Here is a 17,335-nt window from a genome sequence, read left to right on the forward strand (position 1 = left end):
TGTCTCCTCTCTCCCCCATCCCACCCTGGTTCCTCTCTCCCCCATCCCACCCTGTCTCCTATCCCCCCCATCCCACCCTGTCTCCTATCCCCCCCATCCCACCCTGGTTCCTCTCTCCCCCATCCCACCCTGTCCCCTCTCTCCCCCATCCCACCCTGTCCCCTCTCTCCCCCCTCCCCCCCCCCCCCATCCCACCCTGTCTCCTATCCCCCCCATCCCACCCTGTCTCCTCTCTCCCCCATCCCACCCTGGTTCCTCTCTCCCCCATCCCACCCTGTCCCCTCTCTCCCCCATCCCACCCTGGTTCCTCTCTCCCCCATCCCACCCTGGTTCCTCTCTCCCCCATCCCACCCTGTCTCCTATCCCCCCCATCCCACCCTGTCTCCTATCCCCCCCATCCCACCCTGTCTCCTATCCCCCCCATCCCACCCTGTCTCCTCTCCCCCCCATCCCACCCTGTCTCCTATCCCCCCCATCCCACCCTGTCTCCCCCCTCCCCCCCATCCCACCCTGGTTCCTCTCTCCCCCATCCCACCCTGGTTCCTCTCTCCCCCATCCCACCCTGGTTCCTCTCTCCCCCATCCCACCCTGTCTCCTCTCTCCCCCATCCCACCCTGGTTCCTCTCTCCCCCATCCCACCCTGTCTCCTCTCTCCCCCATCCCACCCTGGTTCCTCTCTCCCCCATCCCACCCTGTCTCCTCTCTCCCCCATCCCACCCTGGTTCCTCTCTCCCCCATCCCACCCTGTCTCCTCTCTCCCCCATCCCACCCTGTCTCCCCCCCCCCCCCCATCCCACCCTGGTTCCTCTCTCCCCCATCCCACCCTGTCTCCCCCCCCCCCCATCCCACCCTGGTTCCTCTCTCCCCCATCCCACCCTGGTTCCTCTCTCCCCCATCCCACCCTGTCTCCTATCCCCCCCATCCCACCCTGTCTCCTATCCCCCCCATCCCACCCTGTCTCCTATCCCCCCCCCCATCCCACCCTGGTTCCTCTCTCCCCCATCCCACCCTGTCTCCTATCCCCCCATCCCACCCTGGTTCCTCTCTCCCCCATCCCACCCTGTCTCCTATCCCCCCCATCCCACCCTGTCTCCTATCCCCCCCATCCCACCCTGTCTCCTATCCCCCCCATCCCACCCTGTCTCCTATCCCCCCCATCCCACCCTGTCCCCTCTCTCCCTAGGCCAAGTATGAAGCTGGTGAAGTTTAAGAAGGGGGAGAGTGTGGGTCTGAGGCTGGCAGGGGGGAACGATGTGGGCATCTTTGTAGCAGGAGTCCTGGAGGATAGCCCAGCAGCTAAGGAGGGTCTGGAGGAGGGGGATCAAATTCTCAGGGTGAGACACGATACAGCAGCAACTACACACTCACTACAGCAACACGAAGGTTGTCGGTTCAATTTCCACAGGGATCACATCCATAATGTATGCAGTTGCACTCACTGTACTGTAAATTGCATAGGATAAAATCGTTTGCTGTGTTAAAATGATCCTCATCAAAATGACATGCTGTGTAGCCTAACGTGTAAGTGAATGCCTACACAAATTTAATCAATGCTAGCAGCTACTGAATTTCATTGCACAGAAATCCCATTTTAGTTGCCACTGGAATTGAAGAAGAAAGGGTGATGTTGCATATACTAGCAAATACGTGTTAACACAGTAAAATGGCCGCCGAAAACAACAAGATGCTGCAGGGGATACCACAGTAAAATGGCCACCTAAACAACAACAACAAGATGCGACAAGGGATACCAACGCAAAATGGCCACCTAAACAACAACAACAAGATGCTACAGGGGATACCACAGTAAAATGGCCGCCTAAACAACAACAAGATGCTACAGAGGATACCACAGTAAAATGGCCGCCTAAACAACAAGATGCTACAGGGGATACCACAGTAAAATGGCCGCCTAAACAACAACAACAAGATGCTTCAGGGAATACCACAGTAAAATGGCCGCCTAAACAACAACAACAAGATGCTACAGGGAATACCACAGTAAAATGGCCGCCTAAACAACAACAACAAGATGCTACAGGGAATACCACAGTAAAATGGCCGCCTAAACAACAACAACAAGATGCTACAGGGAATACCACAGTAAAATGGCCGCCTAAACAACAACAACAAGATGCTACACTCTATTCAGTGTTTGTGGTTGTTTTTTTACAACGTGGTTAACAGTGTCTGTAACGGTAGCCGTGTTTTCACAGGACCTTGGTCTGTATCTCAATGTCTGAGTCCCAAATGACAGCCTTTTCTCTGCATAGTGCACAAGTTGTGACCAGGGCCCATAGGGGACGTATCCAAAAGCTTCTCTTCTGTGATTTATTAACGTTTTTTAAACCCGGCTGCTCTAACATTCCTGCTCCTTTGGAGTCTGTCTCCTAGCAACCGGCATCACTACTAAAAACTGTTTTCCTTTCTATCTCGGTTTGTCCCATTTCTCTTCCTCCCTCCGAGCTGTATATCTTTTTCTGTTTACATTCCGCCTCCTCCTCGTCTCTCTGCGAGCGTAAATGTGTAATGCGTGGGTCTTAGTAATGGTGTGGATTTTAGTTTAGAGTGCAGTAAAACTCTGTCAGGGTTGTCGTCGCCGGGGGTGACGCTAAAGGATGTTATGTAAACATTTTAGAGGTGTAAAGACATGCTCCAGAACTTTGGCAACTGCTAAGTATTTTTTTTAAATCTCGTTTTGGGCTGGATGTGTCATGCATGCATCATCTATGATCAGAATTACTGTCTTACCTCAATTAGCCAGCAAATCCCCTCAATTAGTCAGCCCCTGAGTAATTTGATTTCCACCAATGAGCTTCAGCTTGTGAGAGAGAGAAATGACATGGTGCACATGATGTGACGTAGTACACCATTTTGGGGGACCACTTTTGGCTCGTGAGCACTACTTTCAGAACTACTGGCTAAAAACTATACAAAAGTACCGGAGAATCTGTTTTAAAATGCTGATGTTGTATAAACATTTAGACATGTAGACCATCAGCACCATTAACCACAGCTGACATGTGTAATATACAGGTGAAGTCGGATGTTTACATACACTTAGGTTGGAGTCATTAAAACTCGTTTTTCAACCACTCCACAAATTTCTTGTTAACAAACTATAGTTTTGGCAAGTCGGTTAGGACATCTACTTTGTGCATGACACAAGTCATTTTTCCAACTATTGTTTACAGACAGATTATTTCTCTTATAATTCACTGTATCACAATGCCAGTGGGTCAGAAGTTTACATACACCAAATTGAATGTGCCTTTAAACAGCTTGGAAAATTCCAGAAAATTATGTCATGACTTTAGAAGCTTCTGATAGGCTAATTGACATTGTTTGAGTCAATTGGAGGTGTACCTGTGGATGTATTTCAAGGCCTACCTTCAAACTCAGTGCCTCTTTGCTTGACATCATGGGAAAATCAAAAGAAATCAACCAAGACCTCAGAAAAATAATTGTAGACATCCACAAGTCTGTTTCATCTTTGGGAGCAATTTCCAAACGCCTGAAGGTATCACGCTCATCTGCACAAACAATAGTACGCAACTATAAACACCATGGGACCACATAGCTGTCATACCGCTCAGGAAGAAGAGATGAATGTATTTGGTGAGAAAAGTGCAGACATTGTGAACAACAGCAAAGGACCTTGTGAAGAGACTGGAGGAAACAGGTACAAAAGTATCTATATCCACAGTAAAACGAGTCCTATATCGACATAACCTGAAAGGCCGCTCAGCAAGAAAGAAGCCACTGCTCCAAAACTGCCATAAAAAAGCCAGACTATGGTTTGCAACTGCACATGTGGACAAAGATCGTACTTTGTCCTCTGGTCTGATGAAACAAAAATTGAACTGTTTAGCCATAATGACCATCATTATGTTTGGAGGAAAAAGGGAGAAGCTTGCAAGCCGAAGAACACCATCCCAAACGTGAAGCACTGGGGTGGCAGCGTAATGTTGTGGGGGTGCTTTGCTGCAGGAGGGACTGGTGCACTTCACAAAATAGATGGCATCATGGGAAGGGAAAATCATGTGGATATATTGAAGCAACATCTCAAGACATCAGTCAGGAAGTTAAAGCTTGGTCGCAAATGGGTCTTCCAAATGGACAATGACCCCAAGCATACTTCCAATGTTGTGGCAAGATGGCTTGAGGACAATAAAGTCAAGGTATTGGAGTGGCCATCACAAAGCCCTGACCTCAATCCTATAGAAAATGTGTGGGCAGAACTGAAAAAGCGTGTGCGAGCAAGGAGGCCTACAAACCAGACTCAGTTACAGCAGCTCTGTCAGGAGGAATGGGCCAAAGTTCTCCCAACTTATTGTGGGAAGCTTGTGGAAGGCTACCCGAAACGTTTGACCCAAGTTTAACAATTTAAAGGCAATGCTACCAAATACTAATTGAGTGTATGTAAACTTCTGACCCACTGGGAATGTGATGAAAGAAATAAAAGCTGAAATAAATCATTCTCTCTACTATTATTCTGACGTTTCACATTCTTAAAATAAAGTGGTGATTCTAACTGACCTAAAACAGGGAATTTTGACTGGGATTAAATGTCAGCAATTGTGAAAAGTTTAAATGTAAAAGTTTAAGTGTATTTGGGTAAGGTGTATGTAAACTTCCAACTTCAGCTGTATGTCAGTTCTGTCAGTGCCTACATTTAGTAAGTGTATGTGATCCCTGCGGGGGAGTTGAACCCATAACCTTTTCCCAGGTCACCAGTGAAAATTCATCCAACACTTCTTAGTTGTCCACGATGGCTTCCAAGGACACATAGTCAACAGGATAAACAAGGAGGCGGCTGTGTTTGTGGTGGTATCATCCGTTATCAAATATAGATTCTACAACAACAACAACACATTGAAAATATCTACTTACTTTCATCCTATTCATCTCTTTGATACAAATATCCACAAAAAAAAAAAAAAACGTTAAACGAATGAAAAGAATAACCGTACAGCTCCCTGTTTTTCCCAGGTTAATAATGTGGATTTTGCTAATATCATCCGAGAAGAGGCGGTGCTGTTTCTCCTCGACCTCCCTAAAGGTGAAGAGGTCACCATCCTGGCCCAGAAGAAGAAGGATGGTGAGTGCAGGAGGACGAGAGGGAACTGGATGGAAAATAAACTGAGCTGGTTCCCCTTCACTCACCCCCCCACCCCCCCCCACCCCCCCACTCTGAAGGGTCTGGATAGGTATGATCAGTTTAGGGGTGAAGCTTCCACCATATTGCTTCCACTTTACAGATCTGCAATCTCAGTATATTAGGGTCAAGGTAAAGGAAGTGAATTGGGACTGGTTGAACCAGGTTACCAGATATGTATTTGTATTGGACTTCTTCTCCTCCCTCTGACTCTGTCTGTGTTTGGCTCCAGTGTACCGGCGAATCGTGGAGTCTGATGTGGGCGACTCGTTCTACATTCGGACCCACTTTGAGTATGAGAAGGAGTCTCCGTACGGCCTGAGCTTCAACAAGGGAGAGGTGTTCAGGGTGGTGGACACCCTGTACAACGGCAAGCTGGGCTCCTGGCTGGCCATCCGCATCGGCAAGAACCATCAGGAGGTGGAGAGAGGCATCATACCTAACAAGAACAGGTGATGATGACACTCTTTTCTTCTGCTATTCTGTCCTCTTCTTCTGCTATTCTGTCCTCTTCTTCTGCCATTCTGTCCTCTTCTTCTGCTATTCTGTCCTCTTCTTCTGCTATTCTGTCCTCTTCTTCTGCCATTCTGTCCTCTTCTTCTGCTATTCTGTCCTCTTCTTCTGCCATTCTGTCCTCTTCTTCTGCCATTCTGTCTCCTCCTCCAGCTATTCTGTCCTCTTCTTCTGCTATTCTGTCCTCTTCTTCTGCCATTCTGTCCTCTTCTTCTGCTATTCTGTCCTCTTCTTCTGCCATTCTGTCCTCTTCTTCTGCTATTCTGTCCTCTTCTTCTGCCATTCTGTCCTCTTCTTCTGCTATTCTGTCCTCTTCTTCTGCCATTCTGTCCTCTTCTTCTGCTATTCTGTCCTCTTCTTCTGCTTTTCTGTCCTCTTCTTCTGCTATTCTGTCCTCTTCTTCTGCTATTCTGTCCTCTTCTTCTTCTGCTATTCTGTCCTCTTCTTCTTCTGCTATTCTGTCTTCTTCTTCTGCTATTCTGTCCTCTTCTCCTTCTGCTATTCTGTCCTCTTCTCCTTCTGCTTTTCTGTCCTCTTCTGCTATTCTGTCCTCTTCTCCTTCTGCTATTCTGTCCTCTTCTCCTTCTGCTATTTTGTCCTCTTCTCCTTCTGCTATTCTGTCCTCTCCTCCTCCTGCTATTCTGTCCTCTTCTCCTTCTGCTATTCTGTCCTCTTCTTCGATCCTACCCATTTGGCTCCTCTAGGTGTTTGTATCACAGAAGTCAGTTTGTTTATTTGAAAAGAGAACGTGTTCCATATAACTTCCCTGGTTAAGACAATCATATAAATACATTAAAATAATAGTGGAACAAGATTTCGCACTGGTCACAATTTATCATAACAATGTTAATGTCACGTTGTGCTCTCATAGCTTTAACCACATTTGATATGATTATCATTGCCATGTAAGTGCCTCTGTTGACAGTATTAACGTTAGCCATGCCAAGTTTCCTGGACAGTGTCACGGACACATCAAAGCCCTTTAGAGGTGTCTCTACTAAGAGCTCTGTCTGTCCCTCTCATTCTTCTGAGTAGAAAAGAAACTCAAGCACGGGTGATTTTGATGATGCCAAAAATTCTAATATTTTTCACAAACATCTCAATTGACCTCCATCCTGGTTTTACAGAGAGCGACATCTCAATAGACTAGACCTCCATCCGGGTTTTACAGAGAGCGACATCTCAATAGACTAGACCTCCATCCTGGTTTTACAGAGAGCGACATCTCAATAGACTAGACCTCCATCCTGGTTTTACAGAGAGCTACATCTCAATAGACTAGACCTCCATCCTGGTTTTACAGAGAGCGACATCTCAATAGACTAGACCTCCATCCTGGTTTTTACAGAGAGCGACATCTCAATAGACTAGACCTCCATCCGGGTTTTACAGAGAGCGACATCTCAATAGACTAGACCTCCATCCGGGTTTTACAGAGAGCGACATCTCAATAGACTAGACCTCCATCCTGGTTTTACAGAGAGCGACATCTCAATAGACTAGACCTCCATCCGGGTTTTACAGAGAGCTACATCTCAATAGACTAGACCTCCATCCGGGTTTTACAGAGAGCGACATCTCAATAGACTAGACCTCCATCCGGGTTTTACAGAGAGCTACATCTCAATAGACTAGACCTCCATCCTGGTTTTACAGAGAGCTACATCTCAATAGACTAGACCTCCATTCTGGTTTTACAGAGAGCGACATCTCAATAGACTAGACCTCCGTCCGGGTTTTACAGAGAGCGACATCTCAATAGACTAGACCTCAGTCCTGGTTTTACAGAGAGTGACATCTCAATAGACTAGACCTTCATCCTGGTTTTACAGAGAGCTACATCTCAATAGACTAGACCTCCATCCTGGTTTTACAGAGAGCGACATCTCAATAGACTAGACCTTCATCCTGGTTTTACAGAGAGCGACATCTCAATAGACTAGACCTCCATCCGGGTTTTACAGAGAGCGACATCTCAATAGACTAGACCTCCATCCTGGTTTTACAGAGAGTGACATCTCAATAGACTAGACCTCCATCCGGGTTTTACAGAGAGCGACATCTCAATAGACTAAACCTCCATCCGGGTTTTACAGAGAGCTACATCTCAATATCAATCAATCAATCAATCAATCAATCAATCAAATTTATTTTATATAGCCCTTCGTACATCAGCTGATATCTCAAAGTGCTGTACAGAAACCCAGCCTAAAACCCCAAACAGCAAGCAATGCAGGTTAAGAAGCACGGTGGCTAGGAAAAACTCCCTAGAAAGGCCAAAACCTAGGAAGAAACCTAGAGAGGAACCAGGCTATGTGGGGTGGCCAGTCCTCTTCTGGCTGTGCCGGGTGGAGATTATAACAAAACATGGTCAAGATGTTCAAATGTTCATAAATGACCAGCATGGTCGAATAATAATAAGGCAGAATAGTTGAAACTGGAGCAGCAGCACAGTCAGGTGGACTGGGGACAGCAAGGAGTCATCATGTCAGGTATTCCTGGGGCATGGTCCTAGGGCTCAGGTCCTCCGAGAGAGAGAAAGAAAGAGAGAATTAGAGAGAGCATATGTGGGATGGGATGGCCAGTCCTCTTCTGGCTGTGCCGGGTGGAGATCACAACAGAACATGGCCAAGATGTTCAAATGTTCATAAATGATCAGCATGGTCGAACAACAACAAGGCAGAACAGTTGAAACTGGAGCAGCAGCACAGCCAGGTGGACTGGGGACAGCAAGGAGTCATCATGTCAGGTAGTCCTGGGGCATGGTCCTAGGGCTCAGGTCCTCCGAGAGAGAGAAAGAGAGAAGGAGAGAATTAGAGAACGCACACTTAGATTCACACAGGACACCGAATAGGACAGGAGAAGTACTCCAGATATAACAAACTGACCCTAGCCCCCCGACACATAAACTACTGCAGCATAAATACTGGAGGCTGAGACAGGAGGGGTCAGGAGACACTGTGGCCCACTCCGAGGACACCCCCGGACAGGGCCAAACAGGAAGGATATAACCCCACCCACTTTGCCAAAGCACAGCCCCCACACCACTAGAGGGATATCTTCAACCACCAACTTACCATCCTGAGACAAGGCTGAGTATAGCCCACAAGACCTCCGCCACGGCACAACTTAAGGGGGGGGGGGGGGGGGGGGCGCCAACCCAGACAGGATGACCACATCAGTGACTCAACCCACTCAGGTGACGCACCTCCTCCAGGGACGGCATGAGAGAGCCCCAGTAAAGATAGAAATAGACTAGACCTTCATCCGGGTTTTACAGAGAGCGACATCTCAATAGACTAGACCTCCATCCGGGTTTTATAGAGAGCGACATCTCAATAGACTAGACCTCCATCCGGGTTTTACAGAGAGCTACATCTCAATAGACTAGACCTTCATCCGGGTTTTACAGAGAGCGACATCTCAATAGACTAGACCTCCATCCGGGTTTTACAGAGAGCGACATCTCAATAGACTAGACCTCCATCCGGGTTTTACAGAGAGCGACATCTCAATAGACTAGACCTCCATCCTGGTTTTACAGAGAGCGACATCTCAATAGACTAGACCTCCATCCTGGTTTTACAGAGAGCGACATCTCAATAGACTAGACCTCCATCCGGGTTTTACAGAGAGCGACATCTCAATAGACTAGACCTTCATCCGGGTTTTACAGAGAGCTACATCTCAATAGACTAGACCTCCATCCTGGTTTTACAGAGAGCGACATCTCAATAGACTAGACCTCCATCCTGGTTTTTACAGAGAGCGACATCTCAATAGACTAGACCTTCATCCTGGTTTTACAGAGAGCGACATCTCAATAGACTAGACCTCCATCCTGGTTTTACAGAGAGCGACATCTCAATAGACTAGACCTCCATCCGGGTTTTACAGAGAGCGACATCTCAATAGACTAGACCTCCATCCTGGTTTTTACAGAGAGCGACATCTCAATAGACTAGACCTCCATCCTGGTTTTACAGAGAGCGACATCTCAATAGACTAGACCTCCATCCTGGTTTTACAGAGAGCGACATCTCAATAGACTAGACCTCCATCCTGGTTTTTACAGAGAGCGACATCTCAATAGACTAGACCTCCATCCTGGTTTTACAGAGAGCGACATCTCAATAGACTAGACCTCCATCCTGGTTTTTACAGAGAGCTACATCTCAATAGACTAGACCTCCGTCCTGGTTTTACAGAGAGCGACATCTCAATAGACTAGACCTCCATCCTGGTTTTACAGAGAGCGACATCTCAATAGACTAGACCTCCATCCTGGTTTTACAGAGAGCGACATCTCAATAGACTAGACCTCCATCCTGGTTTTACAGAGAGCGACATCTCAATAGACTAGACCTCCATCCTGGTTTTTACAGAGAGCGACATCTCAATAGACTAGACCTCCATCCTGGTTTTACAGAGAGCGACATCTCAATAGACTAGACCTCCATCCTGGTTTTTACAGAGAGCTACATCTCAATAGACTAGACCTCCGTCCTGGTTTTACAGAGAGCGACATCTCAATAGACTAGACCTCCATCCTGGTTTTTACAGAGAGCGACATCTCAATAGACTAGACCTCCATCCTGGTTTTACAGAGAGCGACATCTCAATAGACTAGACCTCCATCCTGGTTTTTACAGAGAGCTACATCTCAATAGACTAGACCTCCGTCCTGGTTTTACAGAGAGCGACATCTCAATAGACTAGACCTCCATCCTGGTTTTTACAGAGAGCTACATCTCAATAGACTAGACCTCCGTCCTGGTTTTACAGAGAGCGACATCTCAATAGACTAGACCTCCATCCTGGTTTTTACAGAGAGCTACATCTCAATAGACTAGACCTCCGTCCTGGTTTTACAGAGAGCGACATCTCATTCTCTGTTACGGAGAAAAGTATAATATAACAAATGTTCTCTGGTGTCTCCAGAGCAGAGCAGCTGTCCAGCATGCAGTACACCCTCCCTAAGACAGCAGGGGGCGACAGGGCAGACTTCTGGAGGTTCAGGGGCCTGAGGAGCTCCAAGAGGAACCTGAGGAAAAGCAGAGAGGACCTGTCAGCCCAGCCCGTACAGACCAAGTTCCCCGCTTACGAGAGGGTGGTGCTGAGAGAGGGTGAGGACCGACAACTCTGATAGTGGCCCCTCCTCCTTACCCCCTCCTCCCTAACTCCTCCTTAACCCCTCCTCCCTAACCCCTCCTCCCTAACTCCTCCTCAACTCCTCCTCGCTAGCCCCTCCTCGCTAGCCCCACCTCCCTTGCACCTCCTCCCTAGCCCCTCCTCGCTCGCCCCTCTAGCCCCTCCTCCCTAACCCCTCCTCGCTAGCCCCTCTCTAGCCACTCCTCACTAGCCCCTCCTCCCTAACTCCTCCTCCCTAGCCCCTCCTCCCTCTCTCCTCCTCCCTAGCCCCTCCCTCACTCTTCCCTAACTCCTTGCTAGCCCTTCCTCCCCCCTAGCCCCTCCTCCCTAGCCCCTCCTCCCTAACCCCTCTGTCTGTCTCTGACTCGTTGTCTAATAGTGATGTTTGGAGCGTTTTATTTAAAGGAGAACATGGCACCGTTTTCATATGTCTTAAAGCACCACCAACGTTTTCTATTTCTCAGTAAATAAGAAAGTTGGAAAGGTTATACTAGATCACTGGCTATATAGAGCCAAGAACCTTATGGTAGGGTAGGATGGAACACTGATACACCAGTCTGTCCTCTGATGACCTTTAGGGTAGGATGGAACACTCCTCTCAGTCTGTCCTCTGATGACCTTTAGGGTAGGATGGAACACTACTGATACACCATCCTCTCAGTCTGTCCTCTGATGACCTTTAGGGTAGGATGGAACACTACTGATACACCATCCTCTCAGTCTGTCCTCTGATGACCTTTAGGGTAGGATGGAACACTGATACACCAGTCTGTCCTCTGATTACCTTTAGGGTAGGATGGAACACTACTGATACACCAGTCTGTACTCTGATGACCTTTAGGGTAGGATGGAACACTCCTCTCAGTCTGTCCTCTGAAGACCTTTAGGGTAGGATGGAACACTACTGATACACCATCCTCTCAGTCTGTCCTCTGATGACCTTTAGGGTAGGATGGAACACTACTGATACACCATCCTCTCAGTCTGTCCTCTGATGACCTTTAGGGTAGGATGGAACACTACTGATACACCAGTCTGTCCTCTGATGACCTTTAGGGTAGGATGGAACACTACTGATACACCAGTCTGTCCTCTGATGACCTTTAGGGTAGGATGGAACACTACTGATACACCATCCTCTCAGTCTGTCCTCTGATGACCTTTAGGGTAGGATGGAACACTACTGATACACCAGTCTGTCCTCTGATGACCTTTAGGGTAGGATGGAACACTACTGATACACCAGTCTGTCCTCTGATGACCTTTAGGGTAGGATGGAACACTACTGATACACCAGTCTGTCCTCTGATGACCTTTAGGGTAGGATGGAACACTACTGATACACCATCCTCTCAGTCTGTCCTCTGTTCCTTTGTCCAGCTGGTTTCCTCAGACCTGTGGTGGTATTTGGACCCATCGCAGACGTGGCACGAGAGAAAATCTCCCGGGAGGAGCCTGATCTGTTTGAACTTGCAAGTGAGTAACACAGCGATCCGAATGACATGCAAATGAGTAACACAGCGTATCAGAATGACATGCAAATGAGTAACACAGCGTATCAGAATGACATGCAAATGAGTAACACAGCGTATCAGAATGACATGCAAATGAGTAACACAGCGTATCGGAATGACATGCAAATGAGTAACACAGCGTATCAGAATGACATGCAAATGAGTAACACAGCGTATCAGAATGACATGCAAATGAGTACACAGCGTATCGGAATGACATGCAAATGAGTACACAGCGTATCGGAATGACATGCAAATGAGTACACAGCGTATCGGAATGACATGCAAATGCTCTGAAGATTCCTGAATTCTGTTTAACAGTTTGATTGTAGAACGATGAAACTGTTCCTTCCCCATGTGTTCCAGAGAGTGAACCTAGAGACGCAGGGACAGACCAGCGTAGTTCAGGAATCATCCGTCTCCACACCATCAAGCAGATCATCGACAGAGTGAGTTTTCTTTTAAACATACAGTCGCTCATTTTAATAGGACAGAGTTTTCTGATTGTAAAACTGTTGTGGGTTTGGTGATGTACGGTTTTAGATCATTTTTGTGGTGCGGTCAGAATGACTATTTCAAATGTAGCCTTTGTCCACTGACGATGCACAGAGAACAGCCAAGAACAGGATTCACTGGCGATGACAGTCTGTTTGAGGCCCACTGCTCCACTAGGCGCTTAAAAGGAACGTCAACTAAGTTATGGTGTCTTGTCTGGTGTAGGATAAACATGCCGTCCTGGACATCACCCCCAACGCGGTGGACCGTCTGAACTACGCCCAGTGGTATCCCATCGTGGTGTTCCTCAACCCGGATAGCAAGCAGGGCGTCAAGAACATGAGAACCAGGCTCTGTTCCGAGTCCAGGAAGTCAGCCCGGAAACTCTACGAGAGAGCCTTGAAACTAAGGAAGAACAACCACCACCTCTTCACCAGTAAGTACTGAGGAAGAGGAGAGTAGAGCGAGAGAGAGTAGAGAGAGGAGAGAGAGAGAGGAGAGAGAGAGAGGGGAGAGTAGAGAGAGAGGGGGGAGAGTAGAGAGAGAGGGGGGAGAGTAGAGAGAGAGAGGGGAGAGTAGAGAGAGAGAGGGTAGAGTAGAGAGGGGAGAGTAGAGAGAGAGAGGGGAGAGTAGAGAGAGAGAGGGGAGAGTAGAGAGAGAGAGAGGGGAGAGTAGAGAGAGAGAGGGGAGAGTAGAGAGAGAGAGGGGAGAGGAGAGAGAGAGAGGGGAGAGGAGAGAGAGAGAGAGAGCGAGAGGGGAGAGTAGAGAGCGAGAGGGGAGAGTAGAGAGCGAGAGGGGAGAGTAGAGAGCGAGAGGGGAGAGTAGAGAGCGAGAGGAGAGAGTAGAGAGAGAGGGGAGAGTAGAGAGAGAGGGAGAGAGAGAGAGAGAGAGCCTTGAAACTAAGGAAGAACAACCTCCATCTCTTCACCAGTAAGTACTGAGGGAGGGGGAGAGAGTAGAGAGAGTAGAGAGGAGCGTGGAGGAGAGAGAGAGAGAGCCTTGAAACTAAGGAAGAACAACCTCCATCTCTTCACCAGTAAGTACTGAGGGAGACATTTAAAATGTCACCTTTATGACGTTTACAGATTTTTAAAAACAATTACAAGCAATCGTCACGTACGAGTGATGTGACCATATCCTCGTACCGAAAATATCTATAGCAGGATAGCTAACCCTGATGACAGAACCTTGACTATAGCAGGATAGCTAACCCTGATGACTGAACCTTGACTATAGCAGGATAGCTAACCCTGATGACAGAACCTTGACTATAGCAGGATAGCTAACCCTGATGACAGAACCTTGACTATAGCAGGATAGCTAACCCTGATGACTGAACCTTGACTATAGCAGGATAGCTAACCCTGATGACAGAACCTTGACAATAGCAGGATAGTTAACCCTGATGACAGAACCTTGACTATAGCAGGATAGCTAACCCTGATGACAGAACCTTGACTATAGCAGGATAGCTAACCCTGATGACGGAACCTTGACTATAGCAGGATAGCTAACCCTGATGACAGAACCTTGACTATAGCAGGATAGCTAACCCTGATGACAGAACCTTGACTATAGCAGGATAGCTAACCCTGATGACAGAACCTTGACTATAGCAGGATAGCTAACCCTGATGACAGAACCTTGACTATAGCAGGATAGCTAACCCTGATGACAGAACCTTGACTATAGCAGGATAGCTAACCCTGATGACAGAACCTTGACTATAGCAGGATAGCTAACCCTGATGACAGAACCTTGACTATAGCAGGATAGCTAACCCTGATGACAGAACCTTGACTATAGCAGGATAGCTAACCCTGATGACAGAACCTTGACTATAGCAGGATAGCTAACCCTGATGACAGAACCTTGACTATAGCAGGATAGCTTACCCTGATGACAGAACCTTGACTATAGCAGGATAGCTAACCCTGATGACAGAACCTTGACTATAGCAGGATAGCTAACCCTGATGACAGAACCTTGACTATAGCAGGATAGCTAACCCTGATGACAGAACCTTGACAATAGCAGGATAGTTAACCCTGATGACAGAACCTTGACTATAGCAGGATAGCTAACCCTGATGACTGAACCTTGACTATAGCAGGATAGCTAACCCTGATGACTGAACCTTGACTATAGCAGGATAGCTAACCCTGATGACAGAACCTTGACTATAGCAGGATAGCTAACCCTGATGACTGAACCTTGACTATAGCAGGATAGCTTACCCTGATGACTGAACCTTGACTATAGCAGGATAGCTAACCCTGATGACAGAACCTTGACTATAGCAGGATAGCTAACCCTGATGACAGAACCTTGACTATAGCAGTCTAGCTAACCCTGATGACAGAACCTTGACTAACTTAACTGTGAGGTTGACCTGAAAACACCAGACTGATGGCTATAACAACAAGTAGATTATTCTCCTGGCATCGTCTAGCTCTGTTTGGGATGTTTTACATTGCCTCGCTGGCTTGCCAGCTTCTAGGTAATCAACCCTCCGACATCTGCTATGTTGTAGAGGATAACCAACTGATTATGTGGTTGTTTTTTAGTGGATAGATCGGCTTTACTATTGCAGATGTGGCTTCTATCAATGTAATTGTCTGCATCATTTCCAATCCCCCATTATGTTTTGTAAATAAAATATATATATGTATACACAGCTTTTAAAAATATATTTTCTTTATTATTTTCCACACCTCTCCCATAATTGGAGTAAAATAATGAACAACAACACTTAGGCTTCTACTTCCTGCTTATACATACTATATACTTTTTTACATTAGTTATCTTTGGTTTGTTATTGGTCCCACCCTTCAGCTCCATTCAACCCCTCCCATCTGTCTCGTAACACCATCCAGTCCCACCCTTCAGCTCCGTTCAACCCCTCCCATCTGTCTCGTAACACCATCCAGTCCCACCCTTCAGCTCCATTCAACCCCTCCCATCTGTCTCGTAACACCATCCAGTCCCACCCTTCAGCTCCATTCAACCCCTCCCATCTGTCTCGTAACACCATCCAGTCCCACCCTTCAGCTCCGTTCAACCCCTCCCATCTGTCTCGTAACACCATCCAGTCCCACCCTTCAGCTCCATTCAACCCCTCCCATCTGTCTCGTAACACCATCCAGTCCCACCCTTCAGCTCCATTCAACCCCTCCCATCTGTCTCGTAACACCATCCAGTCCCACCCTTCAGCTCCATTCAACCCCTCCCATCTGTCTCGTAACACCGTCCAGTCCCACCCTTCAGCTCCATTCAACCCCTCCCATCTGTCTCGTAACACCATCCAGTCCCACCCTTCAGCTCCATTCAACCCCTCCCATCTGTCTCGTAACACCATCCAGTCCCACCCTTCAGCTCCATTCAACCCCTCCCATCTGTCTCGTAACACCGTCCAGTCCCACCCTTCAGCTCCATTCAACCCCTCCCATCTGTCTCGTAACACCATCCAGTCCCACCCTTCAGCTCCATTCAACCCCTCCCATCTGTCTCGTAACACCATCCAGTCCCACTCTTCAGCTCCATTCAACCCCTCCCATCTGTCTCGTAACACCGTCCAGTCCCACCCTTCAGCTCCATTCAACCCCTCCCATCTGTCTCGTAACACCATCCAGTCCCACCCTTCAGCTCCATTCAACCCCTCCCATCTGTCTCGTAACACCATCCAGTCCCACCCTTCAGCTCCATTCAACCCCTCCCATCTGTCTCGTAACACCGTCCAGTCCCACCCTTCAGCTCCATTCAACCCCTCCCATCTGTCTCGTAACACCATCCAGTCCCACCCTTCAGCTCCATTCAACCCCTCCCATCTGTCTCGTAACACCATCCAGTCCCACCCTTCAGCTCCATTCAACCCCTCCCATCTGTCTCGTAACACCGTCCAGTCCCACCCTTCAGCTCCATTCAACCCCTCCCATCTGTCTCGTAACACCGTCCAGTCCCACCCTTCAGCTCCATTCAACCCCTCCCATCTGTCTCGTAACACCATCCAGTCCCACCCTTCAGCTCCATTCAACCCCTCCCATCTGTCTCGTAACACCATCCAGTCCCACCCTTCAGCTCCATTCAACCCCTCCCATCTGTCTCGTAACACCGTCCATATTGGATTTCTATTTGCCATATATTTTTCAACTGTGCTGTGATGTTTCACAAAAGTTCTGAACCTTTCTATTCTCATAGTTTTTACAGATACCATTATTTTTTTTTTTGCTAAAAGTATTATTGATTGATTATGACTTTTCAAATCACCCAGTAGCACTATCTGCAGAGTTAGCTCCAGGTAAATGTTGCAATTCTTCAGCCACGTGTTTATTAATTTGCTGCATGTGAAGTCATAGGTTTACATCTTTCTGGTGAGAACCTGCACAACTTTTCATGGCTGGGAAATGGGTCTAAATTATGACGGTGTTATGAGGTGTTGTTCACATCTGTTACTAAAAGAACAAGGGTTCAGGATCCCAGAGGAAGTCCTGTGGTCCTGTGGCCC

General features: G+C 47.6%; 1 protein-coding gene across 21 annotated transcripts in view; it reads left to right on the forward strand.

Annotated features, from left to right (window-relative positions):
• Nucleotides 1-17,335, forward strand: part of LOC110522713 (tight junction protein 1) — a 179,497-nt gene that overhangs the window by 137,224 nt on the left and 24,938 nt on the right. For all 21 annotated transcript variants that reach the window (XM_036969348.2, XM_090231029.1, XM_090231030.1 and 18 more), the window contains 7 exons: nt 1,184-1,334; nt 4,993-5,101; nt 5,391-5,610; nt 10,613-10,797; nt 12,203-12,298; nt 12,703-12,785; nt 13,057-13,267. In XM_036969348.2, coding sequence (XP_036825243.2) covers nt 1,184-1,334; nt 4,993-5,101; nt 5,391-5,610; nt 10,613-10,797; nt 12,203-12,298; nt 12,703-12,785; nt 13,057-13,267 — 1,055 coding nt within the window. The remainder of the gene's footprint in view (nt 1-1,183; nt 1,335-4,992; nt 5,102-5,390; nt 5,611-10,612; nt 10,798-12,202; nt 12,299-12,702; nt 12,786-13,056; nt 13,268-17,335) is intronic.

Source organism: Oncorhynchus mykiss, chromosome 4 (assembly GCF_057628025.1).
Source record: "Oncorhynchus mykiss isolate SJ-2025 chromosome 4, ASM5762802v1, whole genome shotgun sequence".
NCBI classification, from domain to species: domain Eukaryota; kingdom Metazoa; phylum Chordata; class Actinopteri; order Salmoniformes; family Salmonidae; genus Oncorhynchus; species Oncorhynchus mykiss.